A 25155-nucleotide genomic window follows, 5' to 3' on the forward strand; every position below is an offset into this window, starting at 1 on the left:
TATTACCGTGAATCCAACAAGATTAATGTGTGAGTGTTTTCAATATTTCTCTTCTAATCTTTAAAAATCGGACTCGTAAAAAAAACAAACGGAATTATTTGACAATTCTGTTTTGGTTTTTATTTTGGATAAATTGCCAGTTCCAACTTGAGACCCACATGGTAAAGAGCAACTAGAAGAGCAAATGACCTTCGAAGAAATGAAACTGGCCATCAAACCAATGCAGAGTGTTAAATCTCCAGGCCCGGGTGGCTTTCCGGTCGAATTCTTGAAAGAATTTAGTGAAAGCTCATCTCCACATCGACGAGAAATGTATATTGAGTCCTTTCATTCAAAATGAATGTCCTTCCCCCTTACACTTGAACAGGCAACAACCTCGCTTCTTTTGAACCCAAATACAGACCCATTAGAGCGTTCCTCGTACGGCCCAATACCCCCTTAAAATGACTTTTCAAAATATGAATATTGACTAAAACTCTCGCCCTGATAGCAGAACAATGTTCGCCCTCCATGATTTCTTCAGATCAAACGGGATTCCCAGAGGGTAGGCATGGCTTCTTCAATTTACGCAGGCTTTTTAATATTACATATACTTTATCTTTTGCTTTATCACTTGATGCTGAAATAGCTTTGGACCGGGTGGAGTGGGACTACAGGTGTTGCACCCTCGATGAATTTGGTCTTGGTCAAAAATGTATTTTGTGGATAAAACTCCTCCACAGTTCACCCGTGGCTCTTGTCAGAACAAATACTTTGCACTCCCCCCTATTTCCCACTCCATCGTGGAGCCAGACAGGGATGAACAGACAACAGGGTCAGGGGGATCGAACCGGCAAGCCAAGAGCATAAAGTGTCGCTCATGCTGATGATCTTTACCCTATAACCTCTCTTCCCCGTGCACTTGCCATTTAATTTAAACTTTGGTCGTATTTCAGGTTTTCAATTTAAATATACACAAGAGCGAACGACTCGCTATAAACTCGAAAGCCAATTTGAAGCTTTTCAATTGAAGGTAAAGATGGATCACCTGTACTATTTGTGCGTCCATGTGTCACATTTATATCAAAAGTTATTTGAGGAAAATTTTAGTGCCCTTCTCGAACGCACCTGACAGATTTTCAGAGATGGGACAACCTCCTGTCATCACCAATTGGACGCATTCATGTCGTAAAAATGATTGAAAAGGAATACTGAAATGTTCATTTCGATGTATCCCAACTTGTATTACGTATTGAATGTAGTATTTTCATACACTGGACAAATATATCTCTGCATTTATTTGGAACAGTAAACCCCCAGGGATTCGTAAAGATTTTATGCAAATAACAAAACAATCAGGGCGGCGAATGTACAAAATATGCTTTATTGGCGGAATGCTCCATCTATAGAGACTCCGGCACGGCTTTATATTGAATCATCACACTGTGGTAAAACCTGACCACTGACTTTGCTTGGCTCGGCTCTTCCATTAGAATTGTATACCTACAGATTACACTTGTCTTAGTATATCATTCTCTGGGATAAGGGTCCCGTGTAGGAAAGGGTTTGGATGCCACTGCTTTTGCTTCCTTAATTGCTAGAAGCCTTATATATATGATGTCTCCCACACATGTCCAGTGGGCTGAGGAACGTATGAGGTTCTATATGTAAAAATAAAGATTATACGTTGGGTTCAGGTCAATTTTATTTTATTTTAAATGCTTAAGACATGGCAACCATTTCTGGCCTATATGAAAACATAAAAAACTGTAACTAAAATAAACACCTATTTGTTTGTATGAATGTTTGTGTATTTATGTTTACATTTTGCTGTTTGTTTATGTAATACACCTATATTGTTATTATTCAATTATTATTATTATTATTATTATTATTATTATTATTATTATTATTATTTATCCACACTGTGTTTTATGTGATATTTCTATTTTTCCCTTTTTTTCCCTTTTCCCTTTTCTTTTCATTTTAATTTTGTGCAATTTATCTTTCTGTTTTTCTGGGGGGGTATAAAAATGGACAACATGCAAACCTTTGTATTTTGGTATTTCACACTGAATGTTTTTCAAAGTTGTCCTGTGAGTCACAGGATGATGTTTGACATTCTGCCACATATGTCTCATATTTAATTTCAGTGTCTTTTGAATAATAATTATCTTTTTATAACAATTATTTGTAAAAAAAATGTATAAAAAAAAACTTTTCCCAGAACAGTAAAATCCTCTTAAATTAATCACATAGATGATCCACGGTTGCTTGATTGATCCACGGTTGCGCCGAACAAAGATCAGACTACGCAAAGAAAAGAGAAATGATAGATGATCCACGGTTGATTTTCAGCTCGTAGGATGGACAGGCGAAATAAGCGGCCCATGTGTTTTCCTTTCCTCTGCGTTCACACTCTCACTTAACCCTCTATCCTCTCGTTCTTCCCCCCAGGGTGGATCTAGCATGTGTAAGTGTGTGTGTGTGTGTGTGTGTGTGTGTGTGTGTGTGTGTGTGTGTGTGTGTGTGTGTGTGTGTGTGTGTGTGTGTGTGTGTGTGTGTGTGTGCGCGCGTGGTTTTCGGCAGGGGAACGGCTGCGAGTGTATCGGTACACAAGTGAGCTCAGCGGTCCCGGGTTGCCAGGTTGACTGAACCTGCCACACGCTCCCCTGGCTGGAAACCCCAAAACAGACACACAGCAAACCATGCACGCACGCGCGCACACACACACACACACACAGACACAGACACACACACACACACACACACACACACGCACACACACACACACACACACACACACACACACACTTGAACATCAACACAAGATGCATACATATTTAAATTAAATATATGCACTGTTAAACAGGAATATTCCATTACTAAACATATATAGTAATGGAATACATTATTATATTTATAATACATTATTTTTTGCTTTATTTTAATATGCGATGTTCTATATGGGTCTCTGTATCGTATTTTTGTTTTTAGGGAAAGTTCCTGATACTGATATATATTTTAGACTGGTACCAGTATCAGCTTTTTTAATAAACAAAAAGTAAGCATCTGATTTATTTTGCATACAAACTGACACACAAAAACATACACACACACACGGGTCAAGTCTCAAATCACCTGCTTGGCAGCCAGACCCCCCCGCCTCATTTATTTTGCATACAAACTGACACACACACACGCACGCACGCACACATGCACACACACACACACACACACACACACACACACACACACACACACACACACACACACACACACACACACACATTCCAAATTCAAACCTGACTGCCAATGCTAGGCTCAGCGTTTGGGGTTTTGATACGGTTATTTAGGATGCGTGTGCCCTGGCAATTTTCCACCTGTCATTTGTAAACATTCCTAAATTGCATCCAGCCCTGACATCGACACTCCTGTGTGTTGCTAGGCGACGGTACCAAATTACCGCTTGGCTGGCAACGCTCACATGGAGGGCCGGTGGTCAGAGGCGACACTCACTCGGTCACTTGTGGGGACGGAAGCACTCCAATGGCTGCTTCTTAGTGTGCTTGCCTGTTTCTGTGTGTGTGTGTGTGTGTAGGAGGGGGGCCCCCCCCCCACCCTCCTTTCTCTCGCTCTGTCCCCTCCCTCTTTTGCCCATCTCTCTCTCTCTCTCTCCCTCTCTCTCTCTCTCTCTCTCTCTCTCTCTCTCTCTCTCTCTCTCTCTCTCTCATATCTCGCCGCCCCGCTGAGCGGTAATCGAGCCCTGTTGTGAGTGTTTAAGCGTATTTTGAAGCAGACACATTCCGGAGTTATTAGCCAATGTTGATATTCTGTCTGGGAGAGGTGAACCTGCTTCTCTCTTAAATAAATGGGCGCTTTATAGCCCGCGTCACACGCACAAACGCGCAAACAAACATGTGGCACAGAGACGATGCTAGTTATGCAGACAGACGGTCTGTCGGTCCAACCTCCAGCAGTCATCCAGACCTCATGCTGACAGAATACAGTCACTGTGGGGATAATGATGGGATCTGATGGGGAAAAAAAGACTTTCAGTCACGCACGCACGCACGCACGCACACATCTACATGCGTTTGCTATCTGCTGTGCCGCAACGCCCATCTTCCCCGATCGATGATCGCTTGGAAATCCAAAATAAGACTTTTTACAATTATAACAATATGTATCACAGTTTTGGCTTTGAGCATTGTATGATGAATAAATAAATATAAATGTGCTCGAATGTACCTTGTGTGTGTGTGTGTATATGGAGTTTAGCAGATAGTAAAGCATGTCACATCGCACAGACGTACCATCAACAAAGCAGAATCTGCTTGGCTCATAAGTGATTGGCTTAAAAGAACACAGCAATTTCATTTGCTGAAAGCAGCTCCCCGAATGCAATTACTTGGCAGTAAAAGGTTCCTGTGAGAACATCCAGTTACAATGGGTTTTCAACTTGTTTTTTATAGGTTTCCGATGGACAGGGTGGGTCCAATCTACAGTTCCGCGTGTGGTTAGTGGACCGTTAACTATCCAAGACATGTTATTTGAATGTTTGTAATATATGTATAATATACATAAATAATGAGTTACAAACACATAAATATTATTGATCTATGTGCAACAGAGACACCAGTGCTCACAATGGATGAAATAAAACCAAAATGAGCGTTAACTACTTCTTTCTAAGCAGTCAAGTTCAGATTGCGAAGAATATTTTGTTAGGTAACTGTTCAATCTACTGCTCGCCCTTCTTCATTTGGGGACAATAAAGATGCCCGAGGTGCTCGGTTCACGATCGCATAATACGGGCAGAAAATGCAGAAAAACAAAATCGTGTTATATAAATATTCAGGGATTGGTGATCGTCATTTTCTCTACAAAAAACATATCACTCATAAATATCTGTGCGCTGGAGTGTAAGCTTCCGTGGCGTTATGATGTGGAGCTAAAACCAGCCGTTTCGGCCCGCATATTCACTTTGGTTTCGTTTTTTTTTTTTTTTTTTTAAGGGCACCTATTAGAACGTCTGCCGTTGAAAACTACTTGTTTATGCCATCGGACAGAACTTCCTGTCAAGTGCATGAAGTGCACTGTGCCCTGAAACGTCGCCTGTGAGGTTAGGCCTCTGTTCGTGTGTACCCTGCCCTGAGAGGAAAACACAGCGGGTTTCGGGGTTTTGGGAGTTCAAATCTGGCCCGGGACAAGTTGGATCCGGTCTCCGGGTGTCGGGGGACAGGCTTGCTTTGGGCTTCGCTTTCAGCCCGTGCAGAACTCTAGCGTGGTCGTCCCGGCTCTTTTGAAATGGGTTAAAAAAAAAAAAAGAACCAAGCAGAGGAAACCACGTGACTTTTTCTTTGCGCTAATCTCCCTCCTGTTCCCCACTCTGCTCCATCCCACCCCGACCACAAACACTTTTCCCCCTCTCTCGTCATCCATCCCTGCTTTCTCCGCCGTTCCTCCTCGTGATTGCCTTTATCACTCTCGCCCTCTTTTGTTTTTAAACTCTCCCACTGTGAACTTAAACTCTCAGCGGCGCCATGAGCAGATATCACACAGCCGCTCTGATCTTCAGTCTTTCTCAATCGCCGAGGCGCGCGCACGCACGCACACTCGCGCGCACGCACGCACAAAGGCACGCACGCACACACAACACATACACTCACGGCCATAACTGAGTGTTCATTAATGCGATCGGAGATTGTCCTGCACCTTATTGCGGTATATATTAGTATCACGCTGTGTGCATGCCTACTCAGTGTAAGCACACATCATGATAACCGACGAACAAAGATCAGACTACGCAAAGAAAAGAGAAAGCAAGAGAGAGAGAGAGAGAGAGAGAGAGAGAGAGGGAGAGAGAGAGATTATAGAAGTAGAAGGTAGAGCACAAAGAGGAGGCTGGAAAGGAGTGTGTGCAAATATTACCTCTGGGTGAGACCTAGCACTCGCCCCACGTGGCAGGCGAGACAAGTCATATTATCAGCAGAACTAATTGACACAGCCCCGTGTGTTGAATTTCAAGGTCTTCGCTCTTCAAAAAAAAAAGAAACAAAAAAAGAAGAAGGTCCATGCGATGAAAACGATGACGCCCCACCGCTACTGTCGCTAACACGTCGAGTCAGTTGGAGGGAAGAGAGGCCTAGTACCACAGACCAGGATATTCAATTTTTTTCTGACTGCCGACCCGTAATTTACTGCCATTTTGAATATAGGGCTTTTTATCACTGGTTATACATGCTGCAGAATGAACGCTTATTAATTAATAATAACAATTAATAATTGAGTGCCATATACTTCGCTATAAATGGAATGGAATGGAACGAGGGACATCACTATGGATACCCACATAACCTAGATCTACCTCACTGGGGCTCGAGTTTAAATGAGAATTAAAAAAAAAAAAAAAAAAAAAAAAAGTGGTTAAAGCTTCGCCCTTAGGTGAGCGCCGACAGTAAAGCTACTTCATTTTGAAGTAGCTTTACTCTGAACGCTCGGGGCCCCCCCGAACGCTCCGGGCACTCACGCTTGGCGGGGAGTCCGTATCCGCAGGTGATCTTGGCCCGTCCCGTCTCACAGCCGCGCAGCGAGGCGCATTCCTTCTTCAGCTTGGGCCCCGCCGCACGGTGGACGGCCCCGTCGACTAAGACAGGAGAGAGGAGAGGCGGGAGGGACGGGGAGGAGAAAGCAAAGGGGCAGTGTTTTAATCCAACATGACATGACAGGGAGAGGGCTACAGGCTGCAATAAGTCACTAAATGTGGTGAGTGGAGCAGCAAAGCTTTGTACTGGGATATGAACAGAAAAAAGCATTATGATAAGTCGATGGCACAACATTGCTTTTTCGCCATTTGTATCAGGACGTCTATGAATTGATGAATGTTAGCACTACCTCATCTGGCTTTGACATCATGGGTCAGATTAGTGCTTTGATATGCGCCAGTGGATATCAATTTCAGATTAAAACTCCGATTGGAACATCACTGGCCAGGAATTATATTGTCCAGAAGGTGATCATTAGATGAAATAAAACGCATGCCACCTGCAGCTTCAGTAAACACACTGACACCGTTTTCATTCGTTAATTATTTTTCCAAATGATTTTATAGATCAGTTAACAAACTGAAAAACCCCTCTTAAAAAAGTCCATCAGGAGGGGCAAACATTTTCTTTTTTTTTTTTGACACTTTCCATCGGGTTAGAGCTCTGATGGGCGAGAACAGAATCTCAGCTCGGCGCGGGAGTGCTGCGTGCTCAGTATGCATAGAAAAACGTTGGTTAAATTACAGCGCAAGTAACATCAATAAAACAAAGCAGTGAAAGTATTGGAAGGGATTGCGGAGTAACCATCCCGAGAAAAACGCACACAAATAAAATCAATCGGGGGACCGGTAGTTCATAGCCTGCGGTTTAGTGTGAGAAAATATCAGCACGCACCGCGGGAGTCTTGCGCAAGTGATGGCTGATTAAACTAGAATAAAACTAATCTGGGAGCGAGAAGTTGTCACAGTGCCTTATTAGCACTTAGACAAAATGCATAGTATTCTAACACCCACCCATATGTCACAGTTCTAAGTGTTGGCCTTTGGGTCTTATTCTCTCTGCCTCTCTCTTCCATTTCAACCGTATAAAAAAAACAAAAAAAAAAAAACAAGCCCAGCTGTTAAAAATAGTTTCTGTCGAAACCGAGTGGTTGCAGGCGGGGGTCCGGTATAATCTGCACTCCAGTGTGTTATGTGGGAGCGTCCCATGCTGGGCTGAGCCGGGTTGAGCTGCACCGCTCTGAACCGGGCTGCGAGAGCAGCGAGTGTGTAAAAAAATAAATAAAATAAAAAAGGCGAGGCCTTAAACGCCGTCTACTTCCTGAGGGGAAGAGGAGGGAGCTGAGATACCAGACACTGTATGTGTGTGTGTGTGTGTGTGTGTGTGTGTGTGTGTGTGTGTGTGCGTGTGCGTGTGTGTATGTGTGTGTGTGTGCAGAGATGTATGTTCAAGCTCATTGCCTGTGCCTGCAGGCACTTACATGCTTATTTGTGTGTCTGTGTGTCTGTGTGTGTGAGAGAGAGAGTGTGACTGTGCACGTCGACTCCAAAACAGCCCAACTTTGAAATGAAGTGCGATAACAAGAGTGAGATAAAGGAGAGGAAATAAGGAGGGGAGCAGCCGCTGATGTAAAAATAGTCTGGAAAAAAGATAAGGGCGTGGGGCAAGAAAATGAGAGGGAATCAGTGAAGGACAGAGAGCGAAAGGTGCGGTGTTTAAGGGGGGCTGTAACTACGACAACGGAACATCTCTTCCGTCCTTGATGGCGCTTCATGGTCGGCCGGCAAATCAGGGTGTGTGCAACGTAGCATTGGGACACAGCTGTGCGGGAGGCAGACGGCGAGGCCTCCTGCTATTCAACAATGATTCAAACCCGGACGGCACGCAGGCACATGCGCACTCGCATGCACACGCACGCACGCACGCAAACACACACACACACACACACACACACACACACACACACACACACACACACACACACACACACACACACAATTTACACCACTTTGATTCCTATAGGAATAGGAGGAAAGGGACAATCCAGGACAGATAGAGAGGGGAGTGCCGATTGGATCTAATTCTCTACTTCTTTAAAAGTCCTCCAGCACATATTGATGTAGAAGAATGAAACACTTGACTTCTCGCCGCATCGGGGCTTAGAGCTGGAGCCTAAATACTCCGGTTCTAATATTATATTTTTGAGCCCCTTTCAGAGCCTGATATCTCAAATTCCTATCGATGCTTTTCATTCGCGGCCGGATAGAAACAACATTAGCATCGCGGCTGTGTCAAAGGCTGCTTGGTTTTCATTTATTCAGTGAAACTTGTCACATGCAAATGGGACATCCAAGACTGCTCCACAATGAATCAGTCATAATTGGCTACACCTACATCTACCAATACCCATTAGGAGCCCGCCCGATTAATTACTCATGAATTTTAATTCCTACGGGTGGAAACCAGAGAATCCATTAGGAAATATCTAACTCATCTGCATTTGTACAATAAAGAAAAAAAAAGCCAACCATTCAGTCTGCAGAGAAAATTCCACCTCAAAATAGCCGGACAATTAACTTCGATTGGGGATCAGTCTAGGGCAGGAGATGCAAGAAAGACCAGAGAATGAGGGAAAATGAGAGGGAGAGAACAGAGATCGACGGAGACAGAGAGGAGAGACGGAGACAAACCCCCCGGGGGGGGGCGGAGGACTGGGGAGCACAGTTGGATGAAAATAAAGGAATTTGGAATGTGATCAAGTGTAAAAAGAATAAATAAATAAAAAAAGGGTAAAAGATTTAATAAGTTAAAAAAATAAATACAGGAGGGTGTGTGTGTGTGTGTGTGTGTGTGTGTGTGAATGGAGGAGAGCGAGAGAGAGAGAGAGAGAGAGAGAGAGGGAGAGAGAGGGAGAGGGAGAGAGAGGGAGAGAGAGAGAGAGAGAGGGAGAGAGAGAGAGGTTGGATGGAAAAACAAAGCAGGATGAGATGAATGTTACATGGGCGATCAGAGAAGGAGCAGATGAAAGGAAATGAGCGATGGAAGGGGGAAGAATGGAGTGTCTTGGCTGAATTAGCTTTGCCACGGTCCAGCCGGCCGACCAGGAGGCCGACTCGTCCCGTGTTATCTCCTCTCTGTCGCTCCCAGGCTTGGTATTGACGAACGGGGGGGTCGGGGTGGGCTAAGTACAGAGAGGCGGGTGGAATGGGAAGTGATAATTGGCTATGTGCTTACCTGGCAAAGATGCTGCACCCTCAGCAGGGTGCAAATGCACACACACACACGCTCATGCCCACGCACACACACACACACACACACACACACACACACACACACACACACACACACACACACACACACACACACACAATCCACACCTGCCTGCAATGTTGTGTGCCAGGACAAGCCTCTCACACTCTGCCCCTCCCCACTCTACACCCACAACACATACACATACACATACAGGCATGCACGCACACACACACACACACACACACACACACACACACACACACACACACACACACACACACACACACACACACACACACACACACACACACACATAGGCACATACAGGTAGATTGACATTAGAGTAAAACCATTGCCCAGGTCTCTCCCATAGAATACTAATATGGATGCCCTTGCCAGCTGACCTCTTATAGGCCAAACAGGCTGTCCATCAAACTAATGGGGTGGAACGCTGGCATATTGCTTTCCCACAATCCCTCAGCAGAGCCAGGACACTCATTTACTTCAGTCAGCTTGTTGCCAAGGCAACATTTAGGATGTGTCTGGTGGTGGGCATGCGTACATAGTACACAGTGTATAGGCAGAAAGATGTTTTGTTGCACGTGCACTTGTACAAATATTTATATGCACAATATACATACATACAGAGATAAGCACAAACTCAGGGGAAGTGCACATGCACATCCCACAGACCTCCACACACACACTCAATGGAATGCAATACTCAATACTGCACACACACACACACACACACACACACACACACACACACACACACACACACACACACACACACACACATTATATATGTGGTTGTGTGGACAACAACAGCCACATAAGAGCATATTTATTTGGGCGGCCAAATCACTGGCAGTGGCTGTCTGCGTGGGGAGGCAGCAGCTCTTTGTCTTTGCTCTCATCTCCAAAACCAATCCTCTGCCGTTCTCATACTTCATTCACAATGCATGCGATCCGCTCATTCGTTCCGAAAGGTGGCCAGACAGCCCATCTTCTGTCGGCATTTTTCTCCTCACCCAGACAGCGAGGTGCTGCAGACACTGAGGAACAGATCCCATCCCACCCCACCCTTGGCTGAGGATGGATTAAAGATGTCAGCCTGTCTCAAATTCTACCTCGGTCCTGCGACCCCACAACAACATTCTTATTCCCAAGGCAAACTAAAAACGCATTAAAGATTAAACATTCATTGGGAGCCTGCTTATACTGTGCATGAGATCTCCTAATACACCGAAAAAAACTTTGCTGGGACGCACTGAGCGAGCCCCTGTTTTTAGTTTTGGATTAGTGGGTTGTTATTACGCACTGTCTTTGTAGCAGCACCGCAGGTTTGTTCTGCTCATCTGACAACACAGCTGTGTCACAACATTGTGGTTGTTGACATCAGCATCAGTCTGGTCTGATGTGACCAAATGGAATTTGGCTGCACCGTCCGTTGGCCGTAGTTCTGAACGCGTTTTACTGGTTCTTACCTGTTTCTCTGTGTTGCGTTGTGGGGGGAACATAAAGTAAATAGGTTATACACTAAATTCACAAATATATTCATTCAAAACTAAAAAAATAAGCAATTAACAGCAAAAAAACCCCCAAAAAACAGAAGAGACCTTATGTGGGAGACTATGGATTTTGATTTAAAATCAAAAGCAGAAAAAAAGTTCATGTCCTTGATGTAGTGAATGGAAATGTCTGTATAGGTCAGGCTCTTTCAACCCTCTGCCGTGGCTCCCTGTGGCTTTGAGAAAATAGTGTGAATAAATAATGGATATTTAATTTAAATAAAGTTTATTCTATTTAGTAAATTTTTTCAATGTAATAGTTATGCTTATGGAGATTTAGGTGATCTTGTAACATGGAAATAAAACGGGTTTTAATATTTTGTCGATCAAAATATGCGTCGCACCCTGTATGCGTCACCTGTTGCCGACAGGCTGGTGACTTATTTTCAGCTCTCGAACCCCGGTAAGATAACCATGAATACATCCAAAAAAAGAAAAGTCTCTGAGCAAAATAGAACGTTAAAGTTGGTTTCATGGAATGCGGAGTGGAATCGAGACATGGAATGCCATTCACTTGCGAGCAAGTGTTTTCCACCATGAACTTCATAAAAAGCAAAAATCGGTCGCGACTCACTGATGACAGCTAACAGTCATGTGTGAAGCTCAGAGTGACATCATACAGCCTGGATATGGAGAAGCTCTGCAGTGAAGTTCAGGGGCAGAAATCGCATTAAGCAGGTGAGAGAAACGAGCTATTCATTTGGCGGTTGGCTGCGGCACGCGACTGAGGAAATAGTGGCGGATGACGGCACACAGAAATAGAGATAAAACATAAACTAAATTTTTTTTGCACCTTATAATTAAAAGTGAATATTTCTTTTTTTCAAATCCACAAATAAGTGAAGGACCTGCATTTTGTATTTTATTTCAAAGAAATATGATACGTGCCAGTATTCTTTTCTTTAGAGGTCAAAAGAATTTAGTGTTTTGCTGTGTCAAGCACAGAAATAAAATGACAGTCTTTATCAGTTTGTAGTGCTTTTATTTCATAAATGCAACAAACTACAGTTCTTATATACAGTACATAGCATAAGTGTAATAAAACTATACTGTATATCCGGTGTTATCTTCATTATAACGGTCAAATAGGTTTTGCGGCTCCAGGAGGGTTTTATTTGGTGGGAATCACGCCCAAATGGCTCTTTTAATGCTGAATGTTGCCGACCCCTGGTCTAGGTAGTTCTCTCACACAAAAACACATCTTAATTTAACCTTACTGTTGGACAAATGAAGGCAGCAAATCAGGAGCAAATAAGCTGTTTCCTAGGAGAGGGGTTTTTATGTTTTTCTGTGATGTCGTTATGGATTCCCTTATCAGTTCCCTTGGTATTCATCATGACAAAACTGCCACGACCCGTTCCCTCTGGTTGAGGGTGGAATCCCCGAACTCAGTGTTCTCAAACCACGCCGTGAGTAGATTTTGCTCCTGCTGTAAAAAAATAGGTGAAAGCTAAAGCTGTCATTAATGAAGGCTGGTAAACAAAAATATAGTTGGTATTCTTGCAAAACCAAGTTGCCTTTTTCTCTGTGTCGCTCTGATTTCACGTCCTGTTGAATCCCAGTCCGTGTCGGTGCTTTGCGCTTTCTCCTCTTTCTTTGTATCCTTTATTCTGGATTTTCTTGTGCTTTGCCACTTTTACAAATGAGGGTCCTGGCCCGAATGTATTTTCTGAGGATGTAAATAAATGTTTTGAATAAATGACTGAATGAATGAATGAATGAATGCTCATAAAAGGAAGAAGCTCTGATTCCTTGCATTGACAAGTCGCTTGAAGGAGTGGTTGAAATTTCGAGGGGCACTCATGGGTGTGGGCGTACACTAGACAGCGCTCGATGGATCCTTGGGGTTAAGCTGCTGGAGCTGTAAAGCCCCTTTGTTGCCCTGTGTTTAATTATCCAACAACCTTATATCTGTAACGCTAAATGAATGAACATGGGGTTTTTTTTTTGTTTTTTTTTTGGAAACTAGACAAAGCGGGTTTTTGCGCTTTTCTTTTTTTTTTCCGCCCTCCCCTCCCTCTTTCTATCACACTCCGCTCTCTACCTATTAAGCTAAATCTTCTTTTCCTATTCTCCGTCCCCAATGACTTACACTTGGATCCCCCGTTGGCACTTCAACACCATCTCTCTCTCTCTATCTCTCTCTCTCTCTCCCTTTCTCTTGTTCCACCCTCTCTAACATCTCTCTCTCGGTTCGCCCCCTCCTCCCCCTGCCCCTAATTAACAACTAACTTCTATCTGCTTTAACAAACCCCCAAGGATGGAGAGAGAGAGAGAGAGAAAAAAAAAACAAGATGGGAATGAACAGAACACAAAAAAAAGGTGAGGGAGAGGAGGTGATGGAGCCATAATGGGTAAAGGGATTATTAAGAAAAAGACTGTTAAGAAAATATTTTTCTGCTTTAATTCATTTCCTATTTCCATGCCTTATAGGTACAATCTTTAATAACCGACCATGATATAGCAGCGAGGCTTCGGCAAATATTGATCAAAGCCAGCCGCTGCACTCTTCCCTCGGCGGCTGCTGAAGATGTGAGGAACAAAACAGGCAGTGTGCACTCTCTGTTTGGGAGGAAATGCCCCGCCCCCCCCCCCCCGACCTGTCAATCTCCGCTCCATTCCCCCTGAACTGAACTGAACTGAGCTGAGCTGAGCTGAGCTGAGCTGCGCTGCTTATACACCCAAACTGGTTTCATTTGAGTGTGTCCAAGCATGGGTGAGCATTCAGCTTCCAAATGACCTGCGCTGCAAGAGCGCTCCGCCGCGAGGGCTACGGAGGGTGGAGGAGAAGTATACGTTTGGCAATGTTGATGTCGTTTCAATGGCCTTGCTTAAGTGCTCCCTATTCACCACTAAGTTGAGGTTGATGACAAGAAAGGTACAGTATATGAAATGGTTGACACCCCCCGCCCCCCACCACCGCCCACAATATGTTACGCGCGCGTTGATGTACACTCCCATATACACACAGCCTGCTTAGAAACCATCTGTTCATGTAGAACCATGTAAGTAGCCAAGGCAACATCAAGAGTGCTGCTCAAGGTGTTTGAATCTGAGTGTGGGTGTGTGTGTGTGTGTGTGTGTGCATTCGTGCGTTTTCAAAGCCAAAGCACATTGAATTTTGCATTGCCTTCAAGAGGGGCGGGAGGGGATCAGCTGGCCTGGCTGGTAAGTGTGTGTGTGTGTGTGTGTGTGTGTGTGTGTGTCTTTGTTGCACTTTGTTTGCCGCCCCTCCTCAATGGAACATTTCGGCAGCGAGCTCTTCTCAGACCTCACTCTTCTCAGACCTCACTCTTCTCAGACCTCACTCTTCTCAGACCTCACTCTTCTCAGACCTCACTCTTCTCAGACCTCACTCTTCTCAGACCTCACTCTTCTCAGACCTCACTCTTCTCAGACCTCACTCTTCTCAGACCTCACTCTTGGACATGCACCAAGCAGAAGGTTGTGCTGGAGAAGCACGCAGCCATTCACGCAGGCACCCGCACGGGAGTCTGCACAGGGATGCACACGCACACAAAAATATGCATAGAGACGCTGCGAGAAAATAAGGTTTGACATGTCGGTGTGAGCACGAATGCTGTTCCAAAAGATGCAACAACAGAATACAGGCAAAGGGACAATCAGTACGGGCACCGAGGTGAACACAGGCGCTGACGTGCACAAGCACAGGTGGAGTGGGCGTGGTGGTGTAAGGGGGCATTCGACGCACAGATTTATTACAGGTATCGATTAACTGGGGACCGACACAGCGCGCGCACACAGATTTGCACACAGACGGAGAAACCCACACGGACATAAAGTAAATCATTGAGTCGACAATACGCAGTTTATTGTTTATTTCCACAACACCATAAGCCCATAATTTATCAACTATCTGCTTTGCACCTGCACGCACACCCCTGCACCCGCACGTAGACACGCTGCACAACACGCACAACACACCTTGAACACCTGCCACGACAAAGACATGCCTGCTGCCGAACGCAAAGGGAAATACAGACATATACACTCATCCGTACACAGAAGACGCATGCCTTTCACCCTGCACAGCTGCCCCTGGTACAGACTGAATAGACAGACAGACAGACAGACAGACAGACAGACACACACACACACACACACACACACACACACACCCACCGTTACAGCAGCACAATGTACTGTGGAAAACAGGATTGGAACAGTCAATGACCTAGCAATGACAACTGATAACAAGCTCTATCTTGACACACACACACACACACACACACACACACACACACACACACATACACACACTGAGGAACAGAGAAGGTGGAAGACAGGATGAGACTCACCTCCGCCACCCCCCAGCAAAGTCTTGTTGGCTGAAAAAAAAAAAAAAAGCAGAGTGACACAGAGATAGAAAATGAGAATGGAGTCCCTTCAAGGCGCCGCAGCCAAAATGATAATGTGAGAAAGACATCCGCTCAATTCAAGGTCGCGAGGTCCATTCACCTCTTTTCAGGGGAAATATACCATTCCCGACCCTGCCATTCTGGAGCAATACATTCCATTCTTTTCCGGCGGGGACAGGAAGTAGGACTTGGACAGCAGGAACGGGGGTGGGCCCCGTGTTGAGGATGGACGATCTTGACCCCCCCCCCGTGATAGATAGAACGTTTCTTTCTCATGGCCACTAGATTCGGTTTTCTTCCAAACACACATTTCCTCTCCTGCGAGCGCTGCACAACGCCTCTCGGAAACACCAGCACGCAAGTGAATAAAAACATCCACACATCTGAGGCGACACCTTGGGAAGTTGAAATGTCCTCCCAGTTAGTTTGTTTTCTTTCGTTGTTTTCCTTAAAACTTCAATACGAATGCTTTTAACCTTTTTGCCGTCCTCCGCCATAAAATAAATATTTCAATAATAACAAAAAGAAAATCCACCCGAGTGTTTCAGTTAAACCAGGGGGCTAGCTTTGGCATGGGTTTCCTACTGTTCCCTATGCGCTGGACGGCTAGAAACCAGCACTTTGTGATGAAGGCCCCGCACGCAGCCCCCCCGACACGGCGACGCCGACACAGCGCGTCCCGTTCCACTCGCTGTGGGAGAGAAGGGAGAGCGAGGACGCGGCTGCTTCCGGTATCTCCACAGTGCGGAAAGCATGAGCATGGAAAAACCGTTTAGAGTACGCAGAACTGTATAGAAAAATCGATATTAACGCCAACAATACTTTACATCTGTGAGGGCTCTGCCGCTCAGCACCGTGTAGTCAAAATCCCTGCCCCGGTGCACATTCGCACCGGTGTGCCCTCTATACCGGGTATACCGTCCACCCCTAATTTCAATACTCACACTCTGTGCATCTCCATCACAAACAGAGGACTCGATAACAGATTAGAAAAAAAGGTACACTGGGCTATACTCACCTGGTGCAGCTATAAGCTTACAACATTTACCGCCCATGCTGCTGTAGTAGAAAATCAATGTCAAACCCTTGAATCTCGTTAACGCGTGAGTTTAAAGTGTGCAAAGTGTGTGGCAGGGTAGTCTGGCCATGTGTTGTTGTTCCTGACATATGGGTTAGCCCCGTGTCTGACTCATAACCATAAACATATGTGGAGTCAGCAGCACGAGCCTGCAGATATCGGCAATGGTCTCAGCAAATTTGAGCCTAACCATAAAAATCTTGTTTCACCAAATTGTTTCTTGGCTCAAGGATCAGATTAGTGTTGCCGTGATCACGTTAGCAAAAGCATGTCATCTCTCTACACAAGACAGTTATAAAGTTAAGATTAAAAAAAAATTCAGTGGACGTTTGAGACTTGCCCAGAGGGCATTGTGCCACGAGGCACCTACTCCAATAGTGAATCAGGCATTTATGATGCAGTTCTTCTGCTAATCCAGCCCACAAGAGAGCGAGCAACACACAGGGAAATGGAGGGGGAGAGAGAGGGGTGGGGGATAATTCCTGTTTCCTTTCTTCCCGGTTACTGTCACCATGCGTTAGAGGACCACTGGCTGACTAACCATTCTCTGGCGTGTGAATTCGACCCACTTCCTTTCTGGTGATCCTGGTGATCATGCAGAGTTCCATAGTGATTGGCGAGGAAAAGGTTAATAACACCGTTTTTACACCGAACTTAGCGGCTACACCTGGGTTTTTTCCTTTTTTTTTTAAACGCGGGTGAACCTGCTAAAAATCCTTTCTTTTATTTCTGGTGTGTCACATTCGACGTCGCGAACACGCCGGAAAAGGGGCGTGTCATGGTCCCAGTGTGATTGGGGGGAAAAAAACAGCATAAGCATCATGGAGTATGAATGCCTGCACCCGCGCATGGGCAGCGCCCGATGCCAGTCCTTGGGGGGCGCTCCTCTTGTTCGGAGACCGGCTTGGTGGCGGTGCTGGAGTCCCTCGGAGCCTGGCGGGGAGCGTGGGGTTCTCCCCACACTCAAAACATGTCATGGTCCAGCATGCGGGAAAAAAAGTCAATAACTTCTGATTACGCGCCAACGTCCGGAACTTCCAACGCGTGTCGCATCGCGCCGCTCATGGGGCCAAAATTTTTTCCATCAGAGCTGATCGGAGCTCGAGCCGATAAATACCCGTGACTATTGCAGTCATTTGTACCGCGACTGAAACCCGGGTGTGACCTTTCCCACTAATGATAAATGTCCGATGTGAGCGGGTTTTTGGCCGGGTTGGAAGAGGGGGAATAATAGAACGCAGAAAATAGTATTCCAATTTCCAGAATATAGTTATTGGCGAAAGCAGAAAGGTCAGAAGCAAAAGTGCAGAAAAGATCCATCTCTGCAAAAGTATTTTGTTCACGTTTAGTGTCGACAGGCTGCAGGCCATACATCACTGAGGCACAACGCTGTATTAAAGGTGTACTCTTTCTCACTTAAGTTACTGTAATACTCATCCATGTTAACTAACACAGATTGATTTTGCCCTAGGCCACAGAAAGAAGTTGGTAGTTCCTCAATTATGAATGGTTTGCCACAGACACATTGGAGTAGAGCTTATGCTCATCCCCTCTCTCATACACTCTTCTTCTGGAGAAAGACCAGTGAGCCAAAGCTGGATTTGACATGGTGCGGCAGCGACGTAGTCACCTCGAGAGCCGGTTATGTCTGGGAAAGCTATCCCCCCTTTTGGGATTGCTCAGTTTCCTACCCATCACTGCATTTTCCATCAGAATTTCACCTATCTGAGAGTCAATTACTGTATTTAGGAAGTAGAAAAAAAAAACCCCAATTGAATTACCCCCCCCCCCCCACACACACACACACACACACACACACACACTTGGTTTAAGGTTTTCTTTATGTGTGTGTCGGACAACACTGGTAATCAGGGGTTAAATTGGGATTTGAGAGGTGGGTGGACCCTAATACATTTTTCAGCAACCCAATTCAAGTATTTATTTCCAGCCAGAAAAAAAGTGAATTCAAGGGAATCCCTTGAATATCTTTCTTATTTATCTATTCACCAGAAGTGGGTGGATGGCATCCACCACTTGTTGTAATGTCTGGAAACACTTACACCCAGTAGAGACAATCTCATTTAGGGATGCCATCATCCTTGGGATGAGAGTGGTGTTATTAGTCAATATTTTATTCAGTCTATTAATCGAAGTAAATAATAATGCGGACAAGGGCTAAATAAGATAGAGAATGTTTTTTTCCTCTGCAGGACGCCACCGTGACCCACTGTGACACCATCCATTTCACGATCTGCTATAACAAACAAGTGTGTCGACTGACTGCTCGTCCTCCTCTTGAAGAAGAAGGAAAAAAGAACAGTACAGTTACCTGCGGCGCAGTCTCACAAATCAGACGGAAAATATACCCTTAATGTTTCTACCTATGGCTGGGGGCCGGGAGGTGTAAGCAGGCGTTACATGGAAGGAGTCCCTACTGGAAACTACCAAACCCAAGATCCCAGCAGTCCTAGCCCTCACCGTTGAGGAATTGTACTTGTTCTTCCGTAATTGCTACCAAAGAACATCCCAGCTTCTGTATCCTAATAGATAATAGCGAACACAAACTCGGCCAGCGCTGATAAATTAAACCTTTCCCAAGGCCGGTGGGAAGACAAGCTAAAATATCCTGTCGGAACGCCAACGTCCTTCGACAAAGTTTCTGTGAAGGTTTCCAATCGTCAACACCGTGCGGAATGGCCACTGCAGAAAAAACACAGATCAAAATCCTCACCTGTAAGCTCCCTCTTGCTACTCGCGGAGGAGTTTCTCTTCGGGCATGATATCCAAAATATCCTATAGCTATTCAATAAAAGCCCATCCTCACCAGTACTAATTCCATTTCCCATTTACCGGCATGTGAGTGTTCAATCTAATGTTCACTTTAACCCTCCCATCTCAGAGTTGAGAACAAATTTCTTCTTCCTATCTCTAATTTATTTTCCCAGGAATCTTTATTCATGGGATTATATAATCATTAAGATTGTCCTTATATAATATGGGCATATGATATATTATTCATCCACCGTGTAATGTCGCTATCCTCGGTGCTTGAGACGGACCCCGCCTGCAAGTCCCACAGAGACAAAAGGAACAAAGCGAAAGCCGAACGCCCGCATGCACGCCCCATCACACACGCCGACATCCATTCACACGCAGACACGCACACGGCATCTGCACATGGACGCGAGGGCACACAACCAATATCCTGCGCGGGGGCCAAACACTCTCAGATGTGCACACTCGGGTTGGAAGGGAGGGCTCCGGTGCACGGGCATATGCATACGCAAACACACGCCTCACGCAGAAACACACATACAAATGCAGGCGGGCAAGACTGGGTGTGAGTGTAACCATGGCAACTCCAAAGCCCAAAGGTTTGTTACTGAAACCTAGTTAATTAGAGAGTGGGGAGAGAGGGAGGGAGGGAGAGAAAGAAAGCGAGAGAGAGAGAGAAAGAGAGCGAGAGAGAGAGAGAGAACGCGAGAGAGAGAGAGAGAGAGAGAGAGAGAGAGAGAGAGTGCAGGCAGAGATACTGTAGAGAAGCACAGAGAGAGACACGTAAACACCCAAGGGAAGGTGTTTCACCATCTGTGTACATCCCAGCGTATTCCCTATCCAGCCGAGGGTCCGTGCCTGAGTACGGGGGGCAACCGCCCTTGCTGCGAGTGTGTTGCGAGTGCGATAGCGTGACGTTGTGCGGACGGGCAACAGTTGCTGCACAAAAACACACAATCCATTGTCTCCCGTGGTACCAAAACACAGAGGCTAACAGCTTCTTCTTATTATTGATAATACACTAATTGGAATAGCTAATACCAAACAGCTAAAGCATACTAGCATCTGCCGCCAAGATAGAGCAATTATCAGGAGGGGTAGGTCTGTGTGTTTGTGTGTGTGTGTGTGTGTGAGGGGTGATAAGTTATAAAACTTAAGAACTTAAGACAGGAAGCAGAGTGAGAAAAAAAAAAGTGCAGAGAGAGAGATAGTTAGAGAGGGAGAGGGTATCAGGAGGGCATGAGAGGCTTGGGGATTGGGGGAGAGGGAGGGAGGGAGGGAAAAAGAGAGAGAGAGAGCGAGAGAGAGGGAGAGATGAGAGAGAGAGAGAGTAAACCAGAAAGTGACAGAGGGAGGGAGGGGGATCAGAGGAAGAGGCGAGGGAGAAGGAGGGTTGACAGGGAGCGAGTGAGCGAGACAGCGTGAAAAGGGAGACAGACACATTCAGGGTGGAGAAGGTAGACGCAGGACTACATTTTTGGGGGAACATAAAACAACAAGATGGAGTGTACTTCCGCCTGCAAGGGTGAGTAATCACACCGAGACAAAAGGGGGGAGAAATGGGGTGAGGGGGGCGGGTGAGGGGTGGAGTGGACAGGATTACGGAGTGATGGATGGATCTGTGCATGGGACGCAGAGTGAAACGCCGGAAACTCCTCCAACAGAGGAGAAGAGCATGGGGAGAGAAAGAGAGCGAGAAAGAGAGCGAGAGAGAGAGAGAGAGAGTGTTGCAGTTCATTGTTAAGTCCACCACTAGGGGAGTAACCACCTGTGTGCGGGTGCATGTGTGAGCGTGAGCATGAGCGTGAGCGTGAGCGTGAGCGTGAGCGTGCCTGGTCTGAGCGACCTCCACACGTGGCAGCATACAGCGGGGACCTGGAAGCCAGACATAATGATGATGTGATGATGGTGGTGGTGATGATGATGATGATGATGATGATGATGATGACGGCGATGAGGGCGACATTATTGAAATGACACGCATGCTGCGCTCAGGTCTGGCCTCAAAATGAGCTCGGCGGCAAACAGGTCTTTTTTACTCCGCTCCCTTCTTCTTCTCTCCTGCCTGGCCCTCCATCTTATTTTGCTCTCTATGTCTGCTCCTCTCCCTCTCCCCCCAACTCCCCGGGCCCCCATGCAACCTGTTTGTGCAGCTCTCTATCTCTCTCTCTCTCTCTCTCTCTCTCTCTCTCTCTCTCTCTCTCTATCTCTGGCCGTCCCTCTCTCCTACAGTCACTCGTTAAGCACCATAATGCCTCTTGCGCTCATTAAATTTCTCGCCATTTAGCCTGTCCTCTTCAGCAAGCCAAGACAATTTGCATGTTTTTTTTGTTTTTTCCTTTCCATCGTTTTGGAACAACACATTTTTCAATTTGCTTTCTCTATTGAGGCCGCACAGAATTTGTTGAGCATATAAATGAGCCGAGGAATCAATCCAAGGTCGCGGCACCCTATGTTATAAAGCACATGATACAAGCGCACCTATACCGTGTGTACGTATGTATGCCGCGTGGAAGTACCGCAAAAAACGATCCATTCCACTTGGCTCAGTATTGCAATCAAGACGTATTCATCTCTGTGAGAGAAAATTGCATTTTACTCTTTTTCTGGGCTATTAAAAGACAAACTGTGTCGATTTTGGCTCCATTTCTAATGTATAAGATGGACATTTTCATTCTTTCCCCATACTGCAACAGGCGGCCTGCGTGGACAACATTAAAATACCCCCCCGGCTCTTCTGATTCCAAAAGACCAAACCGGAGGATTAGCCCGGTTCTGTGGTATGACTGTTTATCTGGAAATGAAACTAATGTAACATTTAGGACCGGTTGTGTCGGCAATGGAGGATGTAGATAAGAAGAGGCAGAGGCAGAGCCTAACCCAGTGAACTGGGCTTGCTTTCCCTCCGCTGGACACAACTCAAAGAGGGGTTGGAAAGCAATGTGCAGCTGCTGTGTTTTGTTGTGGGTGGAGTAAATCTTAAAGTAGAGCCACTCAGACCAAAATATCGTGGGTTTTGCAGGGTTTTTTTTTTTTTTCCTGTGGTCCTCTGCTGATGCTGCAGAATAAACTTGTGAGACTGGTCTAAGTTTTTTGTTTTTTTTCCCTCTCACACCTTCACACCTTTGTATTGTTGCTGGGTTTTTTTAGTTATTAGTTGTGGCGCACACAAGACACAATACACAACATTCCAGCTGTAGATTTAAAATGAGGATTTGGGGGCTACGCCTGCCTCTCATGGTGGTCCAAGCAGTTAGTCAAGACACTTTGTGTTCAGACCCCCCCCCCAAAAAAAAGAAAAGTAAAAACTAAAAGCAAAGTTTGCGATCAATAAAAAGAATTGTCATGGCACCCACTAAGAACAGCCCCCCAAAAAATAGATTAATTTGCAACAAAAGAAAATCAAATGTGTTCAAATGTAAAGAAAAAAATGCTGTAGCTTTCCCTTTTTCTTTAATTGAAGCGAGAAATTATGTTAAAATTATTTAAGAAACAACAGAAATAAATCCATTTTGCATCAGTGATGTGGAAAATGCATACAAGCTACGAGGTTAGTAATCACATCAATCATTAACCGGCTAATTAACAGGAAAAGCAGCTACAGAATAGAAGTTTTGATACCGGCCGGAAAGGAAACAAGAGCTCCCTTTGCACGGGAATAATTCTGAGCATTTCTATCGTAAGAAAGGAAGGTCGAGTTTATTTTATTTTTAATTCTCAGAAAGAAGTGTTGGTTCCAACTTTGGTAGGGCCTATATCCAAAAAATTCAAATCTTGACCTGGGTTTGAGTCGCAGTATTTATGTTACGCAACAGCGACAGTTCCAGATGGGGAGAGGGAATCAAATTCGGGGCCTGTCAGGGGAATTGTGCACGGTCCCCCATATTTTACAGCGAGCTTGTGAGCCTGCACTTGTATGACGTTGTGCGCGCGCGCACGCGCACACACACACACACACACACACACACACACACACACGTCATATTTAAAATACGTATTAAGCATCAGGAGAAAGTGAACAAAATGCCGGTGAAATGTGAACGCCAATTATTTTATTGATTCGGTTATTTGGAGAACGCGCTCGTTTTGTGTGCGTTGAGTTGCATGACGCATGAACCCGAGGCATAATAAATAAATACAATAAATACAAGTCTATATGATAGACTTGTATTTATTTACTACTTTATTTTTTTTTTTTTCATTTTTACCTGACCTTCCTCCTCCGCCGCGGGATGATTGACACGGTTCGACAGGAGCTGCCCCCCCCCCCCCCCCCCCCCCAAAAAAAACGGACCCGGTCGCGCTCCGGTCTCGACGACGCTCAACCGCCCGCGTCGCTCGGCCGCAGCTCGCCGAGCGACGCGCGCCGCAGCCGGCGGCAGATCACCACCGACTCCCAACCCCACCCCCCACCACCCCCACCCAACCCCACCCCCCACCACCCCCCACCACCCCCACCCAACCCCACCCAACCCCACCCCCCACCACCCCCACCCCCCACCACCCCCACCCAACCCCACCCCCCGCGCGCACAGGAAGGACCGCGCGCAGCAGCGTCGCGAGGACAGCGTGCTAGCCACAGTGCGGCGCGCGGCTCGAGGAGGCAACACCTGTCACCCTCCATTATTATTATTATTATTATTATTATTAGTAGTAGTAGTAGTAGTAGTATTAGTATTAGTATTAGTATTAGTATTATTATTATTTTTCCTTCACTAAAAGACACACTCGTCTTCATACGAACACCGAGACCGAGACGTCGTCGGCGTGGGAGGGAAGCGGAGATTAGTTCCAGTTCCAGTTCCACCTCCAGCCCCGGCTCCGGCTCCGGCTCCGCGCCCGAGACGAGAGCGTAGGAGAGCGGCGGAAAACGACCGTGCCGAGCCGCTCCGGCGCGGAGTTGGAGCGAAGTTAGGCGTCCGCGTAGGCTGCGAGGCGCGCCGAACGGGGAGCGGGAGGCGAGGGTGGGAGAAACGCAAACGCACCAACAGGCAAAAAGAACCAAACAACCAAGAATCAAGAAGAGAAATAAAAAGAGCGAATAACAAAAAAAAAAAAAAAAAAAGAGACGTCGGGGAGGAAGCTGCACGCAATACTTTAAATGCAAAGGTTAGTGTTTTTTTTTTTTTTTTTTTTTTAAACACCAGACACACACACACACACACACACACACACACATTTTTTTCCTAACTAAACACACGTTGACACGTCGCACGAAGGAACACGCCGGGATGGAAATAGATGAAATAGCCTTCGGGGTGAAGACACGCACCGTCCTCCCAACCCTCCCCGTGCGGTGTGTTTAGAGGGACTTATCCCGTCCGCAAAGATTGGGCGATTTGACAAGGATGCCGTGAGGGATGCGAGCAGAAAGAATCTGCAGAAAATGGGGGGCAACGAAGGTAGGGTATGTTTGGGTCTTTGATACGAACCGTACGCACGCACGCACGCACGCACACACACACACACACACACACACACACACACACACACACACACACACACACACACACACACACACACACACTCCAATTAATTTTTGTATAAGACTAAACTGTTGATCTCAGCTT

The 25155-nt window shown here is 45.8% G+C and overlaps 1 protein-coding gene across 3 annotated transcripts in view; it reads right to left on the reverse strand.

The window, feature by feature from the left end:
• macrod1 (mono-ADP ribosylhydrolase 1) overlaps positions 1 to 25155 on the reverse strand; it is a 107509-nt gene that overhangs the window by 22716 nt on the left and 59638 nt on the right. For all 3 annotated transcript variants that reach the window (XM_080007947.1, XM_080007949.1, XM_080007948.1), the window contains exons 4-5: positions 15673 to 15702; positions 6512 to 6628 (exon numbers count right to left, since the gene is read on the reverse strand). In XM_080007947.1, coding sequence (XP_079864073.1) covers positions 6512 to 6628; positions 15673 to 15702 — 147 coding nt within the window. The remainder of the gene's footprint in view (positions 1 to 6511; positions 6629 to 15672; positions 15703 to 25155) is intronic.

Source organism: Zeus faber, assembly GCF_960531495.2.
Source record: "Zeus faber genome assembly, chromosome: 10".
In the NCBI taxonomy this organism is placed as follows: domain Eukaryota; kingdom Metazoa; phylum Chordata; class Actinopteri; order Zeiformes; family Zeidae; genus Zeus; species Zeus faber.